A 22178-nucleotide genomic window follows, 5' to 3' on the forward strand; every position below is an offset into this window, starting at 1 on the left:
GGAAATTATACATGATAACAGACTATAAATTACTTTGCCTTAATAATAAATAACCAAAGGGAGAGGTGAAACTTTAACCTTAGTTTAAAAGAAATGCAAGGAAATTCAGCAACAAGAATATTGCATAAGCTTAAAAGGCCTCACTTGAATATGTACCAAGGACTCTGTTTTACTATATTAATAATTCATTATGGAAACAGAATTTATTAGATTAAAGAAAAAAAAGAATTTGTCATTTCTGGGCACCGTTCCAATTTATGAATGTGAATGGCCTTAGCTGATTGGTGGAAATTGCCTATGTTTTTTCAGACATACACATTCATGGCTTATTTACTCCGTATATTCTAGTTTTTTTTTTTTTTTTTAATAATAGTGTTATTACAATTCTACTTGAGTAGCAGTATACCACTGTGGTTAAGAGAGATCTGGATTTGGAGTCGAACACCTACAGATCAAGGCTGCCTAGTTTAGAGCCCTGGCTCCATCATTGACTACCTATCACTATGTAACTCCCTGTGTAACCCTGGTTCCATCATTTACTAGCTGTGTAACCCATGGGCCCAAGTCTCTGTAAAGTGAGAGTATAGAGGTTCTCTTCTTGCAGGAATTCCATGATGACAAGATCAAAATAGGTTGTGAAACAAAATTCATTAAATGTTAGCTATTACTGTCATTAATCAAGTCTTGGTTCAGTCAAATGCTGTGTTTAGGTTTTTGGTTCCCCATCCACACAGTGGGACTAATAACACTTAAACTTATCGGGTTCTAGAAGCAATAAAATGAGCTGACGAAGTTTACAGTAATTGAAGTTTATGCATAATTGACCAGCAACATATGTCAGCTGTTACTACTAGTACTACTACAAATATTACTACTACTACTACCCATTCCTGTTCTTTTTTTTTTTTTAAAAGATTTATTTATTTATTTATTTGGCAGACAGAAATCACAAGTAGGCAGAGAGAGAGAGGAGGAAGCAGGCTCCCCGCCTAGCAGAGAGCCCGACATGGGGCTCCATCCCAGGACCCTGGAATTATGACCTGAGCCGAAGGCAGAGGCTTTAACCCACTGAGCCACCCAGGCGCCCCCCCCCATTCCTGTTCTTTACAAGAGTAAAACAATTTAATCTAGGAGACTAAGCACATGGAATGACTGTTCTTTTTAATTATGATTTCTTAGCTACACTTCAGGAAGATTTCTCTTTTCAGTCAATGCCAGATTTAGCCACCTACCTCTGATCAGACAGAACCACTAGGATAAATGGATATGAAGAGGAAAGATTTCTCCTTTTTTATTTTTGTGTTGAGACAGGGAAAGGTCCTGTGGAGCGTGGATGCCAACCGGTTGATTTGTGTTCTTTACAATCTTTCTTTTGTCACTGATGTCTGCCCTCTGCCATTGATAGGTGTTCTATAGAAGGAACAACGTCTTCTGGATTTCTTGGTCTCTTTGACCTGTGTCTGGGTCATTTGTACAATCACTACTTTTAATGAAATCTGTTTTCCTGAAATTCATTTCCTTTAGATTTAGGATTGTGTAAAAAAAAAAGTAAGGAAGGGGGGCTGCTTAATGGTTACTTCTCTACTTCCAATAAAATAATTGTGAAAAAATGGAGCTTGAAAGCTTTGGAGTCTATTTCATCCATAATGAATATAGATTATATCTGGGGGAGGGGATACTTTCAGAAGCCTTATAATTTGCTTCTCTTTTTTTTTGCCTTTAGGTATATTTGTACTCTGTATTCAATTTAAGAAATTTATTTGCTAGGGTTGTGCATGGAGGCTGAGAGAAGGTGGGTGATGGGTGCTAATGAGAAGAGCAAAACTTTAAGAAGGAAGGAGGGAAGGAAGGGAGGGAGGGAAAGATGGAGGGATGGGGGAAAGAGGAAAGGATGAGTCAGCACCATGTGCTTGGGACTCTATACCAGAAGATCTCGGTGTTTCAGGAAAAACTTGCTCCAGATGCCTAGAGGCCAAGTTCCTTCTTCAGTTAATGAGTAACCGTAATGACTAGCAAGCAAGAAGTCTACTGCCTTCAATAAAACCTGACACGTGAGCCCGGCTGTGGCGGGGCTTGGGCAGTTGTTACCAGAGAACATAGATAACAGCCCTGAGATGATCTGAAATCACTGGGAGCCAGGTGGATGATCAGATGTCCTGAGAAAGGCAGATCTGCGCAGCCTTTCTGCAGATGGACCTGTGCATTGGGTTACAGCTCCTATGGGCATGTTTATCAAAACCACACGCTTTTAGAAATCCAGTAGAACTCTGCATCTCTCTACAAAGGGAAATGGATCCAAACATTCAGACTAAAAAATAATTGATTTTTAAAAATGTCCATTTACATGTTTTTTTTTTTTTTTTTAAAGTTCCTATAAAAATGGTCACTATGCTTTGGGAATAGGCGAGGCGGGTCCTAGAGAATAGACCTGAGTTTCAGAAAGGGAAGCATGACTCTCCTGTGAGCTCAGCCTTATCTTACTAATCAGAGACTGGAATTTGCTTAATCTGAGCCGCCTCCTTTCTGCAATAATGTTTCCCTACTGGTGACGCTGCAAAGCCAGAGGGCCAAGAAAGCCATTGGTCCCTGGACGTGTTTTGCTGAATGAGTCGGGAAAAAGGGCCTGATGGGGTGGGCAGCTGTGGGTGTTCATCATTCCTTCTTGGGCAACTGCATAGAGGCATTGGGAATTGGGAAGAAAACTAGCTACTTGATGTTGAACTTCAAGTGATAAAGAAAAAGTGTGGCTTTTGTTATCAGATGAAATCTCAACCTGAGACTCCAAATTCCTGTTCTTTCTTCCTCTTCCATTCTCTGATTTAAGATACATTTAAAAAAAAATTTTTTTCTCGTGGGGCGCCTGGGTGGCTCCGTGCGTTAAGCCTCTGCCTTCAGCTCAGGTCATGATCCCGGGGTCCTGGGATGGAGCCCCGCATCCGGCTCTCTGCTCAGCAGGGAGCCTGCTTCCTCCTTCTCTCTCTGCCTGCCTCTCTGCCTACTTGTGATCTCTGTCTGTCAAAAAAAAAAAACAAAAAACCTTAAAAAACTTTTTTTCTCGTAAATACCATTTGGACAGATCACTTTCCCCTGGGGCATGTGCATGTTGATGGCACATTCTTGCCTGTCCCCTCCCAATTCATTTCCCAAAGCTGAAAAGAATTTAAAGGTCCCATTCTACCCCACCCCCCACCCCGCTATTTAACACCTGTTGGGTGACTTTCTCAACAATTTAAAATAAAAGTCTCACTTCTTACCTGTCCTTAGGAGGCCCTATGCAGTGTGGTTTGGCTCGTCTCTTCACCATCATCTGTCACCGCTTTCCCTTGTTTATTGGGCTCCAAGCACATAGCCCTTTGGTTTGTTCCTCAACTGTCCTGAGCTCTTGCCTGTGTCCAGATATTTGTTCTCGCTCTTTCCTCCGCTTGAGCTGCTCTTCCCCAGCCGGGGCTTTGCTTCCTCTTTGTCCAGCTTGAGACAACTGCTCAGATGTTGCCCTAATACACCTTTCTCAGCGAGCTAATCGAAAGCAACGCTGTCAGTATTTTACCTCCTTTCTCTAGGACCCATCTGGTTATAATGATTACATACATTTATAATTATTACAATAATGCAATCGTATGTGATTTTATATATAATACATATGTATCCTATATATGCTACATGCATATATGATACATCCTACAAAATACAGATACTATACAATGTATATGAATATGCATATATAGTGTATAATATGACATATACTGTACATACATTTAATATGATATATAATAGAATGTAGCATATATATTATGATAAATAGATACATCTTTTATTTATTTGTTTTTAAAATTCCTGCCTCTCTGTTGTTTCCATACCTCACTAAAATGTAAGTTGCATTAGGGCAATAACCCTGTCTGTGACATCGTGTTTTGCATCTAAGATAATTCCTGACAGAAGATACTTTAAATATGTGAAGAGTGAGGGAATGAACTTCAGCTCCTACATGGTACCTAAAACATGGCAGTGACGCACACACAAATAGCACTGGAGGGTCTGCAAGCGAGCTGTCCCTGAAGGATGTGGGAAAGGGAAAGGCCTTGGAGAAGGGCATTGTTGCCTGAGAGAAGGGAGGTAGAAGTATAGTGATTATAAGGGTAATGGTTGCTAACTACTGGCAGGTCTTGTGGTAATCACTTTACAGGTATCACTCACTTAACGATATTCACTTATTACCTCCAGGAATAAAATGGGCTCGTCAACTAGCATCCTCGCTGCTAAGCCCCAGGCAGCTCTCCCCTGGGTGGGCTCTGAAGGTGTAGGTCACAGTCGTTCTATGCAGCTGTATCTACCTAGCAGGGAGCACTTCCATTACCAGTAACATTTTCTCTTCCTGGGTAGAAACAGACTGCTGAAGACTGTCAGTGTGGAAAGGACCAGTGTGTTGCGATGAGCAGATTAATTTTTGAAAGCACCAAGACTCGGCTTTTGTTTCGCTTGGTGCTGACCTGCCTTCCAACCTTTTCATTTTCTTTTTGACAGGTCAGTTTGGCTCCTCTGTGGCCTCATACTTCCTCTTCTTGAGATGGATGTATGGGGTAAACATGGTTCTCTTCATCCTGACGTTCAGCCTCATCATGTTGCCAGAGGTAAGAATTGGACTTAATCATTTACCCCCCCCCCAAAAAAAAGCTAAAATGTGATCACTGTCCTAGAAAATTTCTTTTCTCTTTTGAAGAATAGCACAATTAACTGGCCGATACCCGCTCTTGGAGTCCTAGTGCTTGCAACAAGGTTCATCTTCAAAATGGTACCCATGGGCCAAAGATCCTAATCCTTGCTCCAGAGGGTAGATGAGCCTCCTGAAATCATACATAAAGTGCCGTGTGAATGTTTAAATGTACATTTTTATGTGGAACGGTTCATGGCTTCTATCAGATTCCCAAGGTGGTCCCTGTGCTCAAATGTTAATTGCTCAAAAGGAAGGCTTTCACACCTTGTGAACTGTATTTATTTTGCCAAGTTTGCTTTGAAAAACATCTTAGTGCAACTCAGGACATTTAGCTTTTATATCTGAAGAAACACAAAGTGAGCAATTTTTTCTGGATGTAAAATGAGATAAACTAGCCCTCCCCCTTCCCAACCCATGCACATGTACACATACACAGTAGGGGTCTTTTAGGATCAAGGGCAGAGAGGAAAACAGATAGTGCTTCCAGACTGAAGAAGAAGGCAAAGCCCTGAGTTAAAAGGTGGCATGAGGGGGTGGTGGGAAGAGTCCATCAACTAAGGCCAAGAAGCAAGACGAGGGTTGGAGCCTTTATCCATAAGAAGTTAAAGGACTCTGACCACTGGATGCTTACTTGTACAAAAGGCAGGTTAGGCTTTACTCAAGCTACAAAGGGTATTTTCAGGTACCATTATTTCAAAGCCAGTTTGTTCAGAACAGCATTGCCCACAGCCAAAACTAAGTGTTTTGAGGGACTTGTTATCCTCACAGTTTTGAATCAGGGCCAGTTTCTGTATCAAGCCTCCCCACGGGTATAATTCCTTACATTCATGACAAGTTTTAGCTTTTAAAAGCGCAAAAACACTTTCACTTCTTTTATTTCCTGAGCCTCACAACAAATTCACGATGTAGACTATAGAAGAGTTTTCTTTCCCCATTTACAACTATGGAAACAGAGTCACACATTGCTTATTGGGCTTAACTAGTATCCCAGAGTGAGGTTTTTTTTTAATGCTGTTCTGGGTGTGGTACCATGATTGTACCCTTTGTCCCAAGATTTTGCAACCTAATCCATTAGTTTTAGAATCCCTGAAGTAATTCGGAAGGTTCTAGGGCTAGGAGACCATGGACACAGATCAGAAGTCCTGTAGAGTTCATCTCTCAAGTGAAAACTTCAGACAGCAAGGCAGAATGCATGTCATCACCTTCAAATTAACCCCAGCTTTCTTTCTGCTCATCTCTCTAAGGAACCCTGAAACTTCTTCACTGGCTATCATGACGCCCCATAGTGTTAGACTCAGGGTCTCGGAAGTTCTGTCAGCCACGCTTGCTCATTCCCCCATACCGCACAGCCGCCATGGAAATGGAAGGTTGTGGTTGGTTTGCTCCACCTCTAGGAGATTACAGAATGCCTGAGAGAGAGCAGGGAGCCAGTCTGTGTCCAATGGGATATAGTCCTAGAACGAAGAAGCGTATTGTCTTTTGGATGCTGTCTTACAGGTTTGTGTAAGATGCTGAGAGGCATCCTGTTTTCCAGGCAATGGTTCCCAGCTCCAGCAAAAGAACAAAGGAGGACGTGCTAGCTTTGCAGCAACACCAGAGGCCAAGGCTGGTCCCTTCCCTGGAGCTCAAAGCTCCATTTTGCCTCTGCTTGCTCCCACGAGCCTCATTCAGCATTCCTTCTAGGCAGATGCCCTTTTGCCCAAAGTTCCTGTGTCCCTGGGCAAGCCTGAGACCTTAATCTTCTTTGTCTTTTGTGGCCCCCCACTTTGGGGTGAGACAGCATGGATAGGGCCCACCTTCTGCTCTGTTCAGTCCTAGGAAGCGAAGAAGCTTCCATGAAACCCATGCCTCTTGTGCGGAGGGTAGAAGGAGGGGTTGATTTCCAGCCCTTGCCCAGGCAGGCTTCGCACCCAGGCTTCCAGCCGCATTCATCCTCCACCTCCAGCCCAAGGGAAGGAAAGTTTTCATGTTACACAAGAAGTGGCATCTGCTTGGCAAGCCACGTACCTGCCCTGGGGCTAGAGGGGTGCTTTTTCCAGTTCTCACCAAGACACCTGCTGGAGCCCTGTTCTTGCTCTCTCACCTGTTGGCTCTGCCTCTAATAACTCCTCTTTGAGTCTGGTAGCATCAGATGAGGGCAGTAAACCTGAATTAGTGGTAAAGCAAATATAATGAGGGTGCAATCTTTCCTCCTGTTTGACACTCGCAAACTGATGAGTGATTCACTTGAGTCTTCTCTTCCTTAACATGAAGGACAGAATCTCCCTCCACCTCCACCCCTAGGAGGTAGCCCCATAGGAAGATGTGGGTAGTATGTTTTTTGTTGTTTTTTTTTGAACACTCTAGTTTCCCCAGAGGCCTCTGTTCTCCTCTCCAGACCTCCCCTTAAGAAAGACCAGTTTGGAGGTGGTGGTGGGTAGTGGGGCTGCTCAGCAAGCCTCTGGGCAATGTGGTTGGCCAACTGCTGGTGGTCCACTGAGCTCAGCATGCAGGGCTCTTAGCACTGCCTTTGTTTTTCACTCTGGATTTAGTAGTCGATTCCCAGAAAATGGGACCCCACGTGGAGGCCCACAGAGTCGCCATGAAAATGTGTAAGAAGTGCTTTTAAACAAAACCATTTGTGACCACATGTGTGGCTCAGACTTTGTTTCCAATTATTAACTGCCTGCTTTGCTTCTCTGTATAGTACCTCTGGGGTTTGCCATATGGCAGTTTACCTAGGAAGACAGTTCCCAGAGCTGAAGAGGCATCCGCGGCTAACTTTGGTGTGTTGTACGACTTCAACGTAAGTGTCTGCACACAGCTGTGGTGGTAGGAGGATGGATTTTTGCTTACTCTCTGAAACCCCATGGTCTCTTCTTCTGGCCTGGTTGAAGGTCTAAAGAGATATGTCCCTGCCCCTGCTAAAACAACAACAACAACAACAACAAAACCAGGAAAGGATGGAAGGAAAGGAAGAAGGTGGCGGGGGGAAGACAGGGAGGTAGGAAGGAAGGAAGGAAGTGAGTGAGGGATGGGATAAGAGAGAAAGGATTGGCTTAAGAATATGATAACGTGATTAAATGGGAATGTAGACTGAATGAAGGTGAACTCAAAGATCAGAGTCTTGAAACAAATACCTTTATCTCTGGCTTTGGAAAAAGAACAAAGGGAGAGTTTGCAAATGCACCTTTTGAAAAATCTTGTAGGATTCTTAGGGAATTAGAGCTTTAACATTTTGTATTAACCTCTTTGTTTCCCTAAACAAATCAATTTAGTGTTCCTGAATAGTTAGTACTATTTGATAATTATTCAATAAATAAAGCTAGATACTAAATACTAAATAGTACCGGATTCTAACTTCTAAATGATACTAAAATGAGTACACTCGCTTGTGGTACCCGTATAAACATTCCTTGATTGTAGTACAAGGACAGTATTACTCTTTGAGCTGCCCTGGGTGGGGATTATTGTTACGGCAGAGACTCATTTTTGCCCATTGAAAAATTATTTCAGAGTCTGATTCAAGTCTGGGGCAGCTCCTCAGTTCCACACATTGTCTTTCAAAATAGCAACCAGATCAGAGATGTTTGAAAGTGTAGAGGATAAGAAAGTAGCAAGGTAGGAATTGGGGAATTGATAATTCAAGGAATTTTTGCAGAGTAGCAAATGAGAATAAGATTTTATGAAGCCTGGGGAATAAAAGGAGAGGAAAAACTAATAAACACTCTTCATGGCAATAGTATTGATAGGTTTATTTCACAGATGTTTTGAATTCTACCCTCAAGCCCCCTAAATTGTGAGCTTCCTAAAGAGGGGATCATATCCGTTACACGTTCTTTGAAGCCCTTATATGATACTCAACCAACAGAGGCTTCATGAATCTTATTGACCGACAATACTGAGTAAGGGGAGGATTTGTAGATCCTTGAGATAAGAGCCATAGAAATTAATTTATGTGAACAATTCCAGAAAATGTAAACTTCAGGAAAGTTTCCCGGTCTCTGACTAAGCCAGGCAAGCTAGAGAATGAGCAGAAGGCATGATGTCAGCCCCAATTTTTGTGGCATTTGGAATCTTTAGTCATCCCTGTTAGTTTACTTTTCATTTCAATCCATCATTTGTTTATTGAATATAAACACACACTGGTTTTACAAAGATACAGGTGACATGATTCTTGACCTCAAGGCACTCATGATGGTAGAAGATAGCAAAATAGACAAAAAGAAAAAGACACAGGGGAGCCCTGAGTAAGGGGTTGTTAATTTTGCCTGTGAAGGTGTAGGATTTGTAAAGGATATGACCTCTGAGTTAGATTTTACTTATCTTTTATTTCTCCTTTCTATTATCCCCCATACATCTCTCTCTTTCCCTCCCTCCCCTCTCTCTAAATTTCAAATAATTTTTTACCAACGCTCACCTGAAACTGCTTTTACATCTCATTCTCTTCTTATTAGCAAGGTAATAAACTTCCAGTCTGGTTAATAAGAACAGGAACTAATAGTATCATTGGCATTTTCTGATGTTTGAGTCAAACTAGAGAAAAGAAGAACTGAAAGAATGAACAAAAGTTTTTTTTTTTATTTGTAAATATTTATTTAATGAGGTTTAAGCACTTAGAAATTTGTCAGCTAACCGAAATAAAAAAGTTGGGGGGCAAAGTCCATTAGGGATTTGAGAGATATTAGTCAGCTGAGGAAAACAAAGAGGAAGGTGGCTCTAGGGGCAAACCAGAGGCTCTAACAGGTGGATACAGGAGGAAGCCAGGAGAGAGGGCTTGGGCAATAAATGGACTTACCAGGATTTTATTACTGCTCTTGGGAGCTCTCTCATGTTCAGTTGGGTGAACTACTATTTGCTGGTGGATAGAGGAAGGCAGGAACTGGAGTAGTCTGTGATACACATTTTCCTTCATAATTCCAGGCCTGCCTAAAAGCAGTTCTAAAGCAATAAGAGAATATAAATGGTCAAGAAAAAAATAAGAAAGTCATTAAAGTGGTATTATTCATTTATAGCGTTTCTTAATTTTTCTGCATACTGTAACCACTCAATTATTTGGCATGTATCATAAAATAAGAGATTTTTAGAGATAGGATTGCTTTTAGAGCTCTTCCATCCCATGTTTCACATTATAAAATGAGGGAAATTTTGAGTCACAGAAGCATGTTCAGGGTCTTATAGCTATCGAGTGGCTCCTAATCTAGTATTCTTTCTATTCCTAGTATTCTATCAATAATTTTGTTGCATTGATTTCCAACAGCATTCTCACTGACTGTTTCCAGAACACAGACCAACTCCTTTCAATGCCATAGCTATCTCAGTGGGGAGAAGGAGTTGAAACAGATCCATTCTTCACCTTTCATAATAAACACACAATTTGCAAATTAGCTTCTCAAGTAGAATGATGGTAGGTTTAAGATTTACTCTTGCCCAAGGTCTCTACTTGGTCCTCTGAACAATGACCTCATAGAGGTGCCCACCCTGTATTGTAAGATGGTCTAACTGGACAGCACAGAGTTCTATTGTGGCATCATGGAAGAAATCATTTACTGGGTATCCTTGAGCTCCCTAAAAACAGAATTCTGCACTTCCGAAGAGCCAGAGATGCCAGGGGGAAAAGACATGTTTCAGGCCTGGGGCAGAGATAACAAGTGCCTGAACAGTCTAATTAAGCCATGGGTTGGTTTGTTGCATTCAAGAAGGTTAACATACCGGCTCAGCTAAGCAATGCCGTATAGATGTAGGTGAAGAGAAGCAGAAAAAGATTTATAGAACACTGTGAAAGAGATGCAAGCATGACCTCTTGTGGCAGAGGAGCTTATATGATGTGAAGGGTCCGAAAACCTTTGAGGTGGAGGCTGGGAAGTGGAGTCTCCTCTTGGAGACTCAGGACTTCTCTCTGGACAGCCCCCAAGGCCCCAAAGTATCTCTCTGGAGCTCAGTGCTCTGTCATTTGTAAACACATGTCACAGCTTGGGGCACCTGGGTGGCTCAGTCCGTTAAGTGTCTGCCTTCGGCTCAGGTCATGATCCCAGGGTCTTGGGATCGAGCCCTGCATTGGGCTCCCTGCTCAGTGGGGAGTCTGCTTCTCCCTCTGCACCAACTTGTGCTTGCTCTTTCTCTCACTCTCAAACGGATAAATAAAATCTTAAAAAAAAAAACAAACCCACATGTCATAACTCATCAAAATTCCCTTTAATTAATAGTAGACAAATGGCATTTGAGATTGGCTAGGTTAGCCAGTCTTATGGCTGCTCAAAGTCACGGTCTACCAAGCACTGTATTTTTGATCCTGTTTTTGAGTACCTCCTGATGGGGCTTACTAATCTGGAGGAAAACATATTTCATTAAAATGGTAAATAGGGAGATTGTCTAGTATGTGTGCTGTGAATTGAATTGGCAGATATGGTATTATTTGAAGTAGTAGAATTGGAAGAACAAGTTCAGGTCAGAAGAGGATGTCTTCGTTGGCAAATACTTGGAGACACAAAAATGGCGTATGAATGATAAAGAGAAAAAGGCTATGGTCTTGATGTTCTTGTGAGTGAGAGGGAGGAGTTGAGGTGGCATTTGGAAGCAGCTTGAGCTGGTATCGGATGGTGAGATCATTTGGGTAAAGATTTGAGTGTGAATAAAGGGAAATGCACTCAGTTTTCCAGCTTGTGAACATCTTGTACATTGCGCGTGGATAAATGGTGAGTGAACTTTGCCTCCCCTTTTCTGTCGGTCAGCATAGATGTTGGTGGGATGAAGCCCTAGAAGGGACAGAAGAGGACAGTTAACACCTATCATGTTAAGTAGGCACATACATTAAATTTCATCTTCATAGCAACCCTTCAGAATGAAGATCAATAATCTTTTTTTTTTTAAAACATCCTATAGGCTGTTTAGGTTTTTTTTTTTTTAAAGATTGTATTTATTTATTTGACAGACAGAGATCACAAGTGGGCAGAGAGGCAGGCAGAGAGAGAGGAAGGGAAGCAGGCTCCCTGCTGAGCAGAGAGCCCAATGCAGGGCTTGAGCCCAGGACCCTGGGATCATGACCTGAGCTGAAGGCAGAGGCTTTAACCCACTGAGCCACCCAGGCACCCCATGAAGATCAATAATCTTCTTATAGGGGTGCCTGGGTGGCTCAGTTGGTTGCACATCAGGCTCTTGATTTCTGCTGAAGTCATGATCTTGGGGTCCCAGAATGGGCCCTGCGTTGGGCTCCACGCTCAGCACAGAGTCTGCTTATCCCTCTCCCTGTGCTCCCGCACATCCTCACCTTCTTTCTCTCTCATCTTTCTCATCTTTAAAGATTTTATTTATTTGACAGAGAGAGAGGGAGAGTGTGCACACAAGCTGGGGGAGGAGCAAAGGGAGAGGGAGAAGGAGGCTCCCCACTGAGCAGAAAGGCCAATGCGGGGCTCCATTCCAGGACCCCGGGATCATGACCTGAGCCAAAGGCAGAGGCTTAACCAATTGAGCCATCCAGGAGCCCCAGTAATCTTTTTATAGTTGAGGGAATTTGGACTCAGAGAGGTTGGTCAGTTTGCCAAACACAGCACAGGTAATTAAAGGAGGTACTGAAATTCAAGGTAAAATGGGGCTGATTTTAATGTCACGTTGTTGGTTTATTTCTAACACACCCCAAGCTGATTCCTTCTGCCCTGCTCACTTGTGCTGCATATCGTCCTTGAAGTCTGTCCTCAGAGGAAACTGTTGCAGACATTCCAAATGTTTTCAAACAGCAGCTTCCTTCCTGAGTTTTTCGGCTGCAACCGCTCTTCTAAATAATAATCTTCCAGAGCGACAGTGTCTCCTCGCAGACATATGTCAGTTCTCTGAAGTTCCTTCATCTCATATTGTACTGGCCACATTTAGAAGAGATATTTTTGTGATAGACATATGGAATAACATCTTTTTTAAGGGATATTTCAGTAGTTCAAATGCATCTTTATTTTCAGGGAGTACCCCCTTTTTTACGGAGGCGTAATTGACATACAGCATTATATTAGTTTCAGGTGTACAGCATAATGATTCAATATTTGTATATATCATGAAATCTCCCCAGTAAGGACTGGTTAACATCTGTCAACATACACAGCTACAGAATTCTTCTTGTGATGAGAACTTTTAAGATTTACTGTCTTAGCAGTTTTCAAATATGCAATACAGAATTAGTAACTGTAGTCTCCATGTTCTACATTGCATCCCCATGACTTGTTTATTTTATAGCTGGAAATCTGTACCTTATTCCTTCCTTCCCTCATTGTGCCCATCCCCCACCTTCTGCCTCTGGCAACCACTAGTCTGTTCTCTGTAACTATGAGCTTGTTCTTTTCTTTTCTTCTTTTTCTTTAAGATGCTATGTACAAGTGAGATTACACATTCTTTGTCTTTCTCTGTCTGACTTATTTTAGTTAGCATAATGCCCAGGGTCCATCCATACTGCTACCAGATTTCCTTCCTTTTTATGGCTGAATAATATTGCATTATACACCCCCCCACACACACACCCACACACACCCCACTTTTTTTTTTTATCCATTCATCCATTGACAGACACTTAGATTGCTTCCATATCTTGGCTATTATAAATAATGCTGCAATGACATGGGGGTACAAATATATTTTCAAGTTACTTTTTCATTTTCTTCAGAAAAATACCCATCTGTGGAATTACTGGACCATATGGTATTTTTATTTTTAATTATTTGAGGACCCTCCCTACCATTTTCTGTAGTGACTACACCAATTTATATTACCACCCTCAGTGCACAGAGTACTTCTTTGAAGGGGCAAATACCCTTCATTTTGGGTTTCCTAAGAAATGGACATCAAGACAATTTTAGATACAGGATATGTTTTGGGGGAAAATATCTACCAACAAGAATGGGGAGAGGGAGCACAAGTAGGTGGGAAGAGTCTCCAGTTAGCAAAGCTAGCCTCATTCCTGTGAAGGGAGAGAAGGGGGCTGAAGATTGAGCAGGAAGAATTTCAGTCTGCAGTACAGTTCTGGAAAAGGTCTTGGCCAGCCAAATGGTGAATCTCCAAGCAAAGTATATCCATTGGAGAAATCCCGTATCACTGGCTCTAGTATTTCTCATCATTCTGGATCAGGGGCCACCTGGGAGGATGTGGTCTCAGGACCAGCACATTGTGTTCCAACTGCTTGATCCAAAGTGGTGGCGTCTAGAGGCGGTGTCCTTGAATGCTCTCTGAGCAGCACACCTGTGTGTTGCCAGGCTCTGAAAATGTGACTTGGTTTCTCTACTTTAGATCAGAACTGTTACTGATGTGCTGTGCTACTCTGACTTCGTTTCAGCAAGCTTCCAATAACCAGCATGACCTCTTTGTACCCGGCATTGTCTCAGCCTCACTTAGGGCCGGCTTGGCAAAGATTAAACGCTAGATGATAAACAATCTTTTTTTTTTTTTTTAAGATTTTATTTATTTATTTGACAGACAGAGATCATTAGTAGGCAGAGAGGCAGGCAGAGAGAGAGGAGGAAGCAGGCTCCCTGCTGAGCAGAGAGCCCGATGTGGGGCTCGATCCCAGGACCCTGGGATCATGACCTGAGCCGAAGGCAGAGGCTTTAACCCACTGAGCCACCCAGGTGCCCCGATAAACAATCTTTGGGTTACAGCCAAAGTATGACCCCAAGCCAGACTGCTAAGCCTCTTGGGGACAAAGCTAAGCCTGTAGATTACCAAGTCCTACCCAGACATATGGCTCTTGCCTGGAATAGAGATCCTGTGATTGGAAGGGGTAAGGATCTTCTCTGTATCTGTAGTGAGACTCCTTAGAAGACTTCACTGAACAGGGTGGGTGCTGCCCAGGCATGTGGTGCTGGGACTGGTGGCATCTAAAGGCTCTTCGTCCCTGGCTCCCATATTTGCTTTACTTCCTCAATGTCCGGTATAGGTATCTCTGGTGTAATAGTCTTGTTAGGTCTGATTAAGAGAAGGGGCATCTCAAATTCTGCTCTCACTCATAGGCCTCTTAATTTGCTACTCCTACATGTCGATAGCTTGTGACAGAAGAGATCCCTGGGTCTGCTTTTAGCTTTCTTGGTGTCCTTTTATTCTGTAGACTGGTGACAATGGTCCCTTAGGGTCTTCATGTCTATCCATGCTTTCTTTAATTCAGCAACCACTTCCGGTTTTCACCATCTCTCTCAAGCTGCACCTGGCCAAACCAAAGCAGACCTTTTTCTTTTTGCCAAACTTTGGGGTGCCTATGATCCTGATGTCACACTTGCAACACAAAATCAGCATCCCTTCTTTGGATGTGATCACAGAACCAAGTCTTCCGTTCATTAACTTAGTGAACACTTACTCTGCGTTTGTCAGATGCCAGGCAGTGTGGCAGGCGCCAAGCAAAGGTGAGCAAAACCCAACAAGGTCTCTGCCCTCCGACACTGAAAGTCTAGCAGAATAATCAAATAATCACAAAAATAAATAACTATGACTGTGCCAAGTACCACAGAAGAAAGGTAAACGTATCAAGAGAACATGTAGCAGAGAGACCTGGTTTGTGGCCTAAGAGAGGGAGGTAGAGGAGAGCAGAAATTCTTCTGAGAACATAAGATTTGAGTTCAGCTCTGAGGAATCAGTCTCAGTTCCCAATTTGAGAGAGAGGAGAGGCATTCTAGAAAACGAGCCTAGCGAGTCAAAGGACCTGTCATGGGAGAAGGTTGACCTACTCAAGGCACTGACTGGAGGTTAGTGAAACTAGATAAAGGGGCATTGGGGTGGATGGCCTTACAGTGGTATCAAGACATAGGGGGCCCTCAGGAAACTGGGCCGTGATTCTTTTTTTCTCAGAGCAGGTGAAGGTAATTCAGGTGAGTGGTAGGTGAGTAGCAGCATTATCAAACTTGGAACTTAAAAAGGTCAATGAAACAGAGAGGAGGAAATTGGATGTGAGGACAACAAGGAAGAGTCTATCGATATGTGACAGCATCACATGTCGATAAATATCAGAAAGCGGAGAGACTAAGACTTTTTTGGAAGAGCTCAGTTTGCCTGGTCAGAATTTGCTGATATTTTATTAGCTGCCAACCTAATAGATTAAAGGCTGAGCCATCAAGTCAGATTAGAACTTCACAGTCTATTAAATTATCCCATATCCCAACAAACAGATGGCACCAGATTTTGACTCTGATATGTCTGCTGTGACAATAGATTATTCAAAGTCTCAAACACTTGAAAACAATTCAGTAAAAACTCTGTCCCACATTCCAGCATCATGGACCTCCAGTAGAGTGCTTATATATTGTACTTGAAATTAATTACGTTCATTGATCTTAAATGTTTGAAATAAAATATATGCTGCTCATGTAGGATTGAAATTTTCTGAACTTCATTTTTTTTTCAAATAGTTTATTTTCTCCACTTTTTTTTTTTTGTATTTCCATTTGTTCAAAAACTCCTTTTAAACTAGATAAAATGAGGGGCGCCTGGGTGGCTCAGTGGGTTAAAGCCTCTGCCTTCAGCTCAGGTCATGATCTCAGGGTCCTGGGATCGAGCCCTGCATCGGGCTCTCTGCTCAGCAGGGAGCCTGCTTCCCCCTCTCTCTCTCTCTTCCTGCCTCTCTGCCTACTTGTGATCTCTCTCCCTGTCAAATAAATAAATAAAAATCTTAAAAAAAAAAAAAAAGGTAAAATGAGGTAAGGTAATTCCCAGTACGGGCTATATCCATATAACCAGGTACATCTCTTCACATATATGAATTTATGATGCTTCATTTTTCATTACTTTACAGAACTAGTAGACAGACATAGAAGACCAGTAGTCAGTTAAACAACAAAACCCCATAATACAATGCTTTTAATCTCCACCTTGTGAAACAAAAGACCATTTTTCCCATTTGGGAATAACCTATATGGAGAAGCTCATTTTATAACACTGAGAATTTCTCATTTTCTAAGAGTTTTAGGCAATGAGTAGAAAAAAATTAAGGAGTTTTGGCAACATTAGTGTTTCTCAGACACTATCTTGGTGTTTTAATTCATTAGATCCCAACATAAGATTGTTATCATCATGTAACTGTCTTGAATGATTTACTCTCTTTTATTAAAATGGGTAGCAGGGAGAAGAAAAACAGAAAAAGGTGGTTTAGATGATAATTTGAAAGGGCTTAATCTCACTGAGGATTGCTAATGACCACCAGAAGAAATTTTCTGTTCATTCAGTCATTCCGCAAACATAAATTGAGTGTGAGATGCTGGGAATGCAAAGATAACTAATATTTTTTCCCTGCCCACAAGGACCTTTTGGTTTAATTGGATGTGCAAACCAACAATTGCCGTATGATGGGACAACCTCAAGCTAACAGATAGGTGTCCTAGGCACATGGAGGCATAAGGGAGGGAGGGTTCTGTGTGACACTTTACTGGAGTTCAGTTTACTGGAGACCTGAGAGGACCCAGTAAAGCTGTAACTCTGTTTTCCATTTGAATTATGAATAATTTGTTTGAAAGGGGAGGCAGATGGGCACCAAAATTTCACATTCATTACTAGTGGGGGCTAAATGGGAGAACTAATCTGAGAGTCTTAGCCAAATGGGCCTGCTAATATGGGACTCCAAATTGGTCCATCTTATCCTGGGGAAGCTTATTTCCTACAGGAAGAAAGTTATATTTGGGCTAGGCAACTATAGCTAATTCATTCCAAAAGTATGGATTTGAGAAGTCACTGTGCCTTTCCTGGGGGGGAGTGAGTAGAGAGGGATAGTGGGGGGCTGGGGAGTATTTCATGAAGTGGAGCTCTGTGCACCTGAAGGAAATAACCATTTCCCAGTAACAAGGAGCTCTGGTCTAGGGGTCAGTAAAGGATTTACAGAGGTAGTTTGAACTGGTTTTAAAGGAAGAGTAGGAATAAACTAGATTCTGAAATGGGGAGGATTGCTGGGAACAGCATTCCAAGCAGAGGAACCTGCATGCACCAAGGCACGGAGGCAGGAAATGGTGTCATACACTCAATACCCATGAGTAATTCAGCAAAGCTGGGGTTTAGCTGGTGTTTGGCATTTTAAAGGTGGGTGTCCTCAAGGAGGACAGTTTCATTCATTTTGTGAAGGAGTCAGACTTTTATTCTATAGGCAGTGGGGAGCACAGAAAGTTGTCAAATAGGCTGGAAATGTGGTCGTTTTCCCTTCAGAAGGTTCTGTGTGAATATGAGATGGACTTGGTTGGATTTGGTATAAGATGGAGGATGAGAGGGCTGTGAATGTCTGTGGTGTACAGAGAAGGGATCAGAGTCACATAGGATCGTGAGACAAAAACTACAGGATTCAACTAGTAACTGCAGGTGACTTACAGGTGAAGGTGGGAAGATAATGAAATACCCAGGTTACTGACTGAGATGACAGATAGGTTTGGTGTCATGCTCTGAGAGAGGAAGAAGGAGGAGGCTTGGGAGAGCTTCTTGAGTTCAGGGTTTCTGTGGGATAGCCAAGTGAAATAAGATATATATCGGGCCCTGGGCATATTAGCTAGAATTCCCAACATTAGTGTCAGTTGTGGACCATGGCACAGAAAGGACAAATGGAAATGCTCTTTATGGAAGCCCACACAGTTTAAAATGCAGTGTCATAATGAGAAGAACTCCGTCATGGGATTTAGACGGACCTCAGTCTGAATCCTGCGGCTTAACCTGTGAGACAGTAAGATAACCACTCTGATCTTCCTAACTGTCATGTGTAAAATAGTAGTATTAACACCTAACTAGCTGATTGATATTAAAAAGTAAATAAAGGGGGCGACTGGGTGGCTCAGTGGGTTAAAGCCTCTGCCTTGGTCTCAGGTCATGATCTCGGGGTCCTGGGATCGAGCCCCGCATAGGGCTCTCTGCTCAGCAGGGAGCCTGCTTCCTCCCCTCTCTCTGCCTGCCTCTCTGCCTACTTGTGATCTCTGTCTGTCAAATAAATAAAAGTCTAAAAAAAAAGTAAATAAAGTTGTGTGTGTAAAGCACTTGCACAATGCCTGGCATGTGGTAGATGTTTAATAAGCATTTCTTTCCTTAAATACCTATTCATGGGCACTTAAGTCATGAAAATGTCCATTTCTTGGAGGGACAAGAGAGAAGAGGGAGCCCTGGCAGAGAGGGCATGGTATCCACAAGCCAGAAAGGGGAACAGGACATCTACAACGTGAGTTCTCGGGGAAGGCTGCCAAGAGACGAGGCTGCTGATCTAAGAATAGGCACTAGAAGCAACTGTCTACTTCACAGCTTTTTGAGGGTGGGAGTTCAGAACTACAGTCCTGTAGACAGGTAGTTAATTCCAAGTATCGAAAACCAGAAGTTCTGCAAAGACTCAGCCTAGCTTCCTCTCTGTAATCTACATGCTCCCCAGCTCAGAGCCATGGAGTGTCAGTTTCACACTCCCAGATCTGGGTTGCGGTAAAAAAGAAAGGCAAAGGGAGGTGAGCAAAACTTGAGGTGGAAGCTTGGGGAGTCTGGGCGGAAGGAAAGAAGGCAGCCATGGGCAGGATCTCAGTGCGTACATGTAGGTGCTGGGCTGGCTGACGTCCTTGTGAAGTTAGCTGAGGTTTGTGGTGGGGGTTTTTTAGCCTTCTCACTCCTAACTTCTGTCGGCTTTATGAGATATTAAGTGATGTCACGTCCTATCTTACATATAGACTTGCAACTTTCTTTAACGTTAAGATATAAATGACTGGTAATTGTACAGAGAAGGGTAGGAACGTAGACCATGGTGTGGTGCCCCCTCCCTTCATATGCCCTCAGCAGGCATGGTCAGAAATTACACCTTCTTTTCCTCCCACCAGTTTTGATTTCAAGATCCCCCCCGCCCCGCCCCCAAACCATGGTCTGACAGTTACTACAAACTGAAAAGAGTTGCTAAGGGTGCTGAAACTCATTTACCATTGTGGGGATGGAATGTCGTGTTTCTCAGTGACGACCTATTTGCCGTCATGAGAGATGCCAAAGGGGTGGAGTTCTAATATAATTTCAGGTGACAGATAGTCACGAAAAGGATGTTTCGCAGGCGCCTTAGCCATCTGGGATCTTACTCCCTCTACGCATCATGTTTGGCAAATAGTCAATTCTCAATAAAAAGTTAGCCAAACAAATACATGAATTGATTCCTAGCAACATCATCACAACATTCTCTTTCTGGGGGAAACGTGTTGGTGACTGTGAACGAAGACCAGCTATAGCACTTAGACAGAAACGAGACTCTTAATAGACAATGTGCAAGCATGGAACCCAGGGTTGGATGGGAATATTCCGTGCTCATTTGAAACTTGGCTCTGACTATGGCTTCTCTGTCACAGATTTTGGGCGGGGGGGAGAATGCTCCCACAGGGAAAGCCGTGTGCGCTGACATAGAAACTGAATAGAACTTTGGCTAGGCTAGGAGTCATTGCTATTTTAGTCACTTCCAGATGTCTGCTGTTGGAGTTTTAAGGGAAAGGGAAAGATGTGTGGAGTGTGGGGGGCCCACGGAGTGGAAGGGGAGGGCTGTTTCAAGTCACCCTTCAGTATGCTACTAAGATGAATTGGATAAAGCTTTTTAAAAATTGTGTTCTCAGTAGTGCCTCTTTTATTTACGTGCTTGATGGCACATGGAGTCATAGGCAAACTGAAGAAACCCTTGTGAAATCATCAGGATTCCCCCCCAAAACGAACCTTATCCCTTTGGGTTGCCATCTAATATTTATGAAGTGCCAAGCATTGAATGGTACCCACACCAGATGAGCCATCTGGCCCAGTAGCTATTGTGCTAACCTAACAAGTTCACCAGATGCTTGTTGTCTATCTACTTTCTCCTTTCCTGTTGTGTTGGAGGTATCTCTTAATCCCGGTGCTGCCATTATAAACTAGAAAGTGACATCAGGTTGTAATGTTTAAGTATGTGGAGGTGAGGCCTTTTGGAATCTTCAGAAGGGGTGTTCAGGTCCTTCTCAAGAGGTCCTGGTACCACCATGGATCAATCCAGGGGCATAGGTCAAAAGACCCAACTGGGTTGGGAGGGTTTCTTGTGTCTTTGTTTCACTGGGAAGGAATAGTGCTAGCATGATATAAAGGGTGAAAAGCAAAGCATAGGAGAAGCAGTAGAGCTTGTAGAGTTATAAAGAACATGGATTTGAATCAGACAGACCCAGTTCAAGTTCAGACTGTCACTTGCTGGCTATGTGAGCCTGCACTTAACCTCTCTAAAGATCAGTTTCTTTATCTGCAAAGTAGAAATAGGGCTGTTGAGTCTTTGCTGGGTGGGGGAATCATGGTAGATAACACCCACTACCTTGTTTAACCAGGTTGTGAGCTGATCAGAAATAAGACAAAGCATTAGACAGATGGAGGTCGACATGTTGTCTGTATTATTGTTAAAGTTGATATGAAAAAATGTGGCATCTTTCTGTGGGCACATGCGCTTCACAGCCAGAACTTCCTACACAGCAGCCGCAGCCCAGGACAGAATGCTCCCTCCAGGGGTAGGGCATAGCATGTGCTTTCGCAGGATACAGAAGAGAGGTGGCCTGCGTCATCCCCATTTCTTCCTCCATGCTCTGCTGTCAGATTAGCGTGAGGGGACAGCATGAGAAAGTGGGGAGAAGCTGCGAGTGTTACACTTATGGGTCTTGCCCTCACGGAAGGCAACACCAAGAGTGGAGGAAGACCCATTGCCCCTAACAGGAGCAACCTCAGAGGGTTCTGGTAGGGATTCTGTGAGCTGAGGGAACGTGTTTGGCAAATGCTTAAACGTTCAACGAAATGTATTAATTGATATTATTGCATTGTCACCAAGCATGGGGATAACAGTAAGGAAATGAAGTAAGGGTCATTTGCAGGGGAAATTATATGTTGTTCTCATGGGCAAAAAAATTAAATACTTTAGGATATCTTTAAAATGGACAAGAGGCAAGTGCCTATCCTAACTAGGCTCTCTTATTATTGCTCTGGGACAGGAAGGCCAGCCTGAAGTTTCAGGACAGGTAGAGGAGACTGGATTTACAATAGCTGAGAGGAAGCAGAGTTTTTAACTAGATTAATGTGAAACAAGAAGATGTCATTGAACTGCTTGAGGGAGATCCTCCCAGTGATTATTCTCCAGGGATGACTTCTGGGTCTTGGGTAGTTGACCAATCCCTCTCTATGTGGTTTCTTCTTTGGGTCATGAGATTAGCCCATGTGCTTCCCCAGTCTGAGGTTTCTGCTAGTTCTTTAGCCCCAGATTTTTCTTTTGGGTAGGATTTCTTTTTTCTTGAGCTGAAAAAAAAAAATGCAGACAAAGGCAGGTGTGGTGTGGGGAAACACTTCCATTTTTACCTATATCCCACTCATTCCATCCTTACCCTACTCAAAGCCCATGAGCTCTCCTGAGATTTTCTTCCTTTCTTCTGAGATTTTGCCTGCTAATTCTTACACAGTATTAAAACACAAACTTGCTGCAAATCTCAAAAGCAATAATTATTTCAGATCTTTTTTGGCCTCTGTTTTGAGCTAGGCATGATCTCCATTTAAGGCAATTTTC

General features: G+C 42.8%; 1 protein-coding gene across 2 annotated transcripts in view; it reads left to right on the forward strand.

Annotated features, from left to right (window-relative positions):
• The window catches only part of TMC1 (transmembrane channel like 1), a 147037-nt gene that overhangs the window by 76389 nt on the left and 48470 nt on the right, over positions 1–22178 (forward strand). The window contains exons 1-3 of one of the 2 annotated variants that reach the window (XM_047700539.1): positions 2068–2139; positions 4522–4628; positions 7398–7496. In XM_047700539.1, the coding sequence (XP_047556495.1) occupies positions 4569–4628; positions 7398–7496 (159 nt within the window). In that variant the 5' untranslated portion in view covers positions 2068–2139; positions 4522–4568. Of the gene's footprint in view, positions 1–2067; positions 2140–4521; positions 4629–7397; positions 7497–22178 lie in introns of those variants that run through there. The other variant, XM_047700537.1, reaches the window with a different exon arrangement.

The sequence above is a fragment of the Lutra lutra genome, chromosome 13 (assembly GCF_902655055.1).
Source record: "Lutra lutra chromosome 13, mLutLut1.2, whole genome shotgun sequence".
NCBI lineage: Eukaryota > Metazoa > Chordata > Mammalia > Carnivora > Mustelidae > Lutra > Lutra lutra.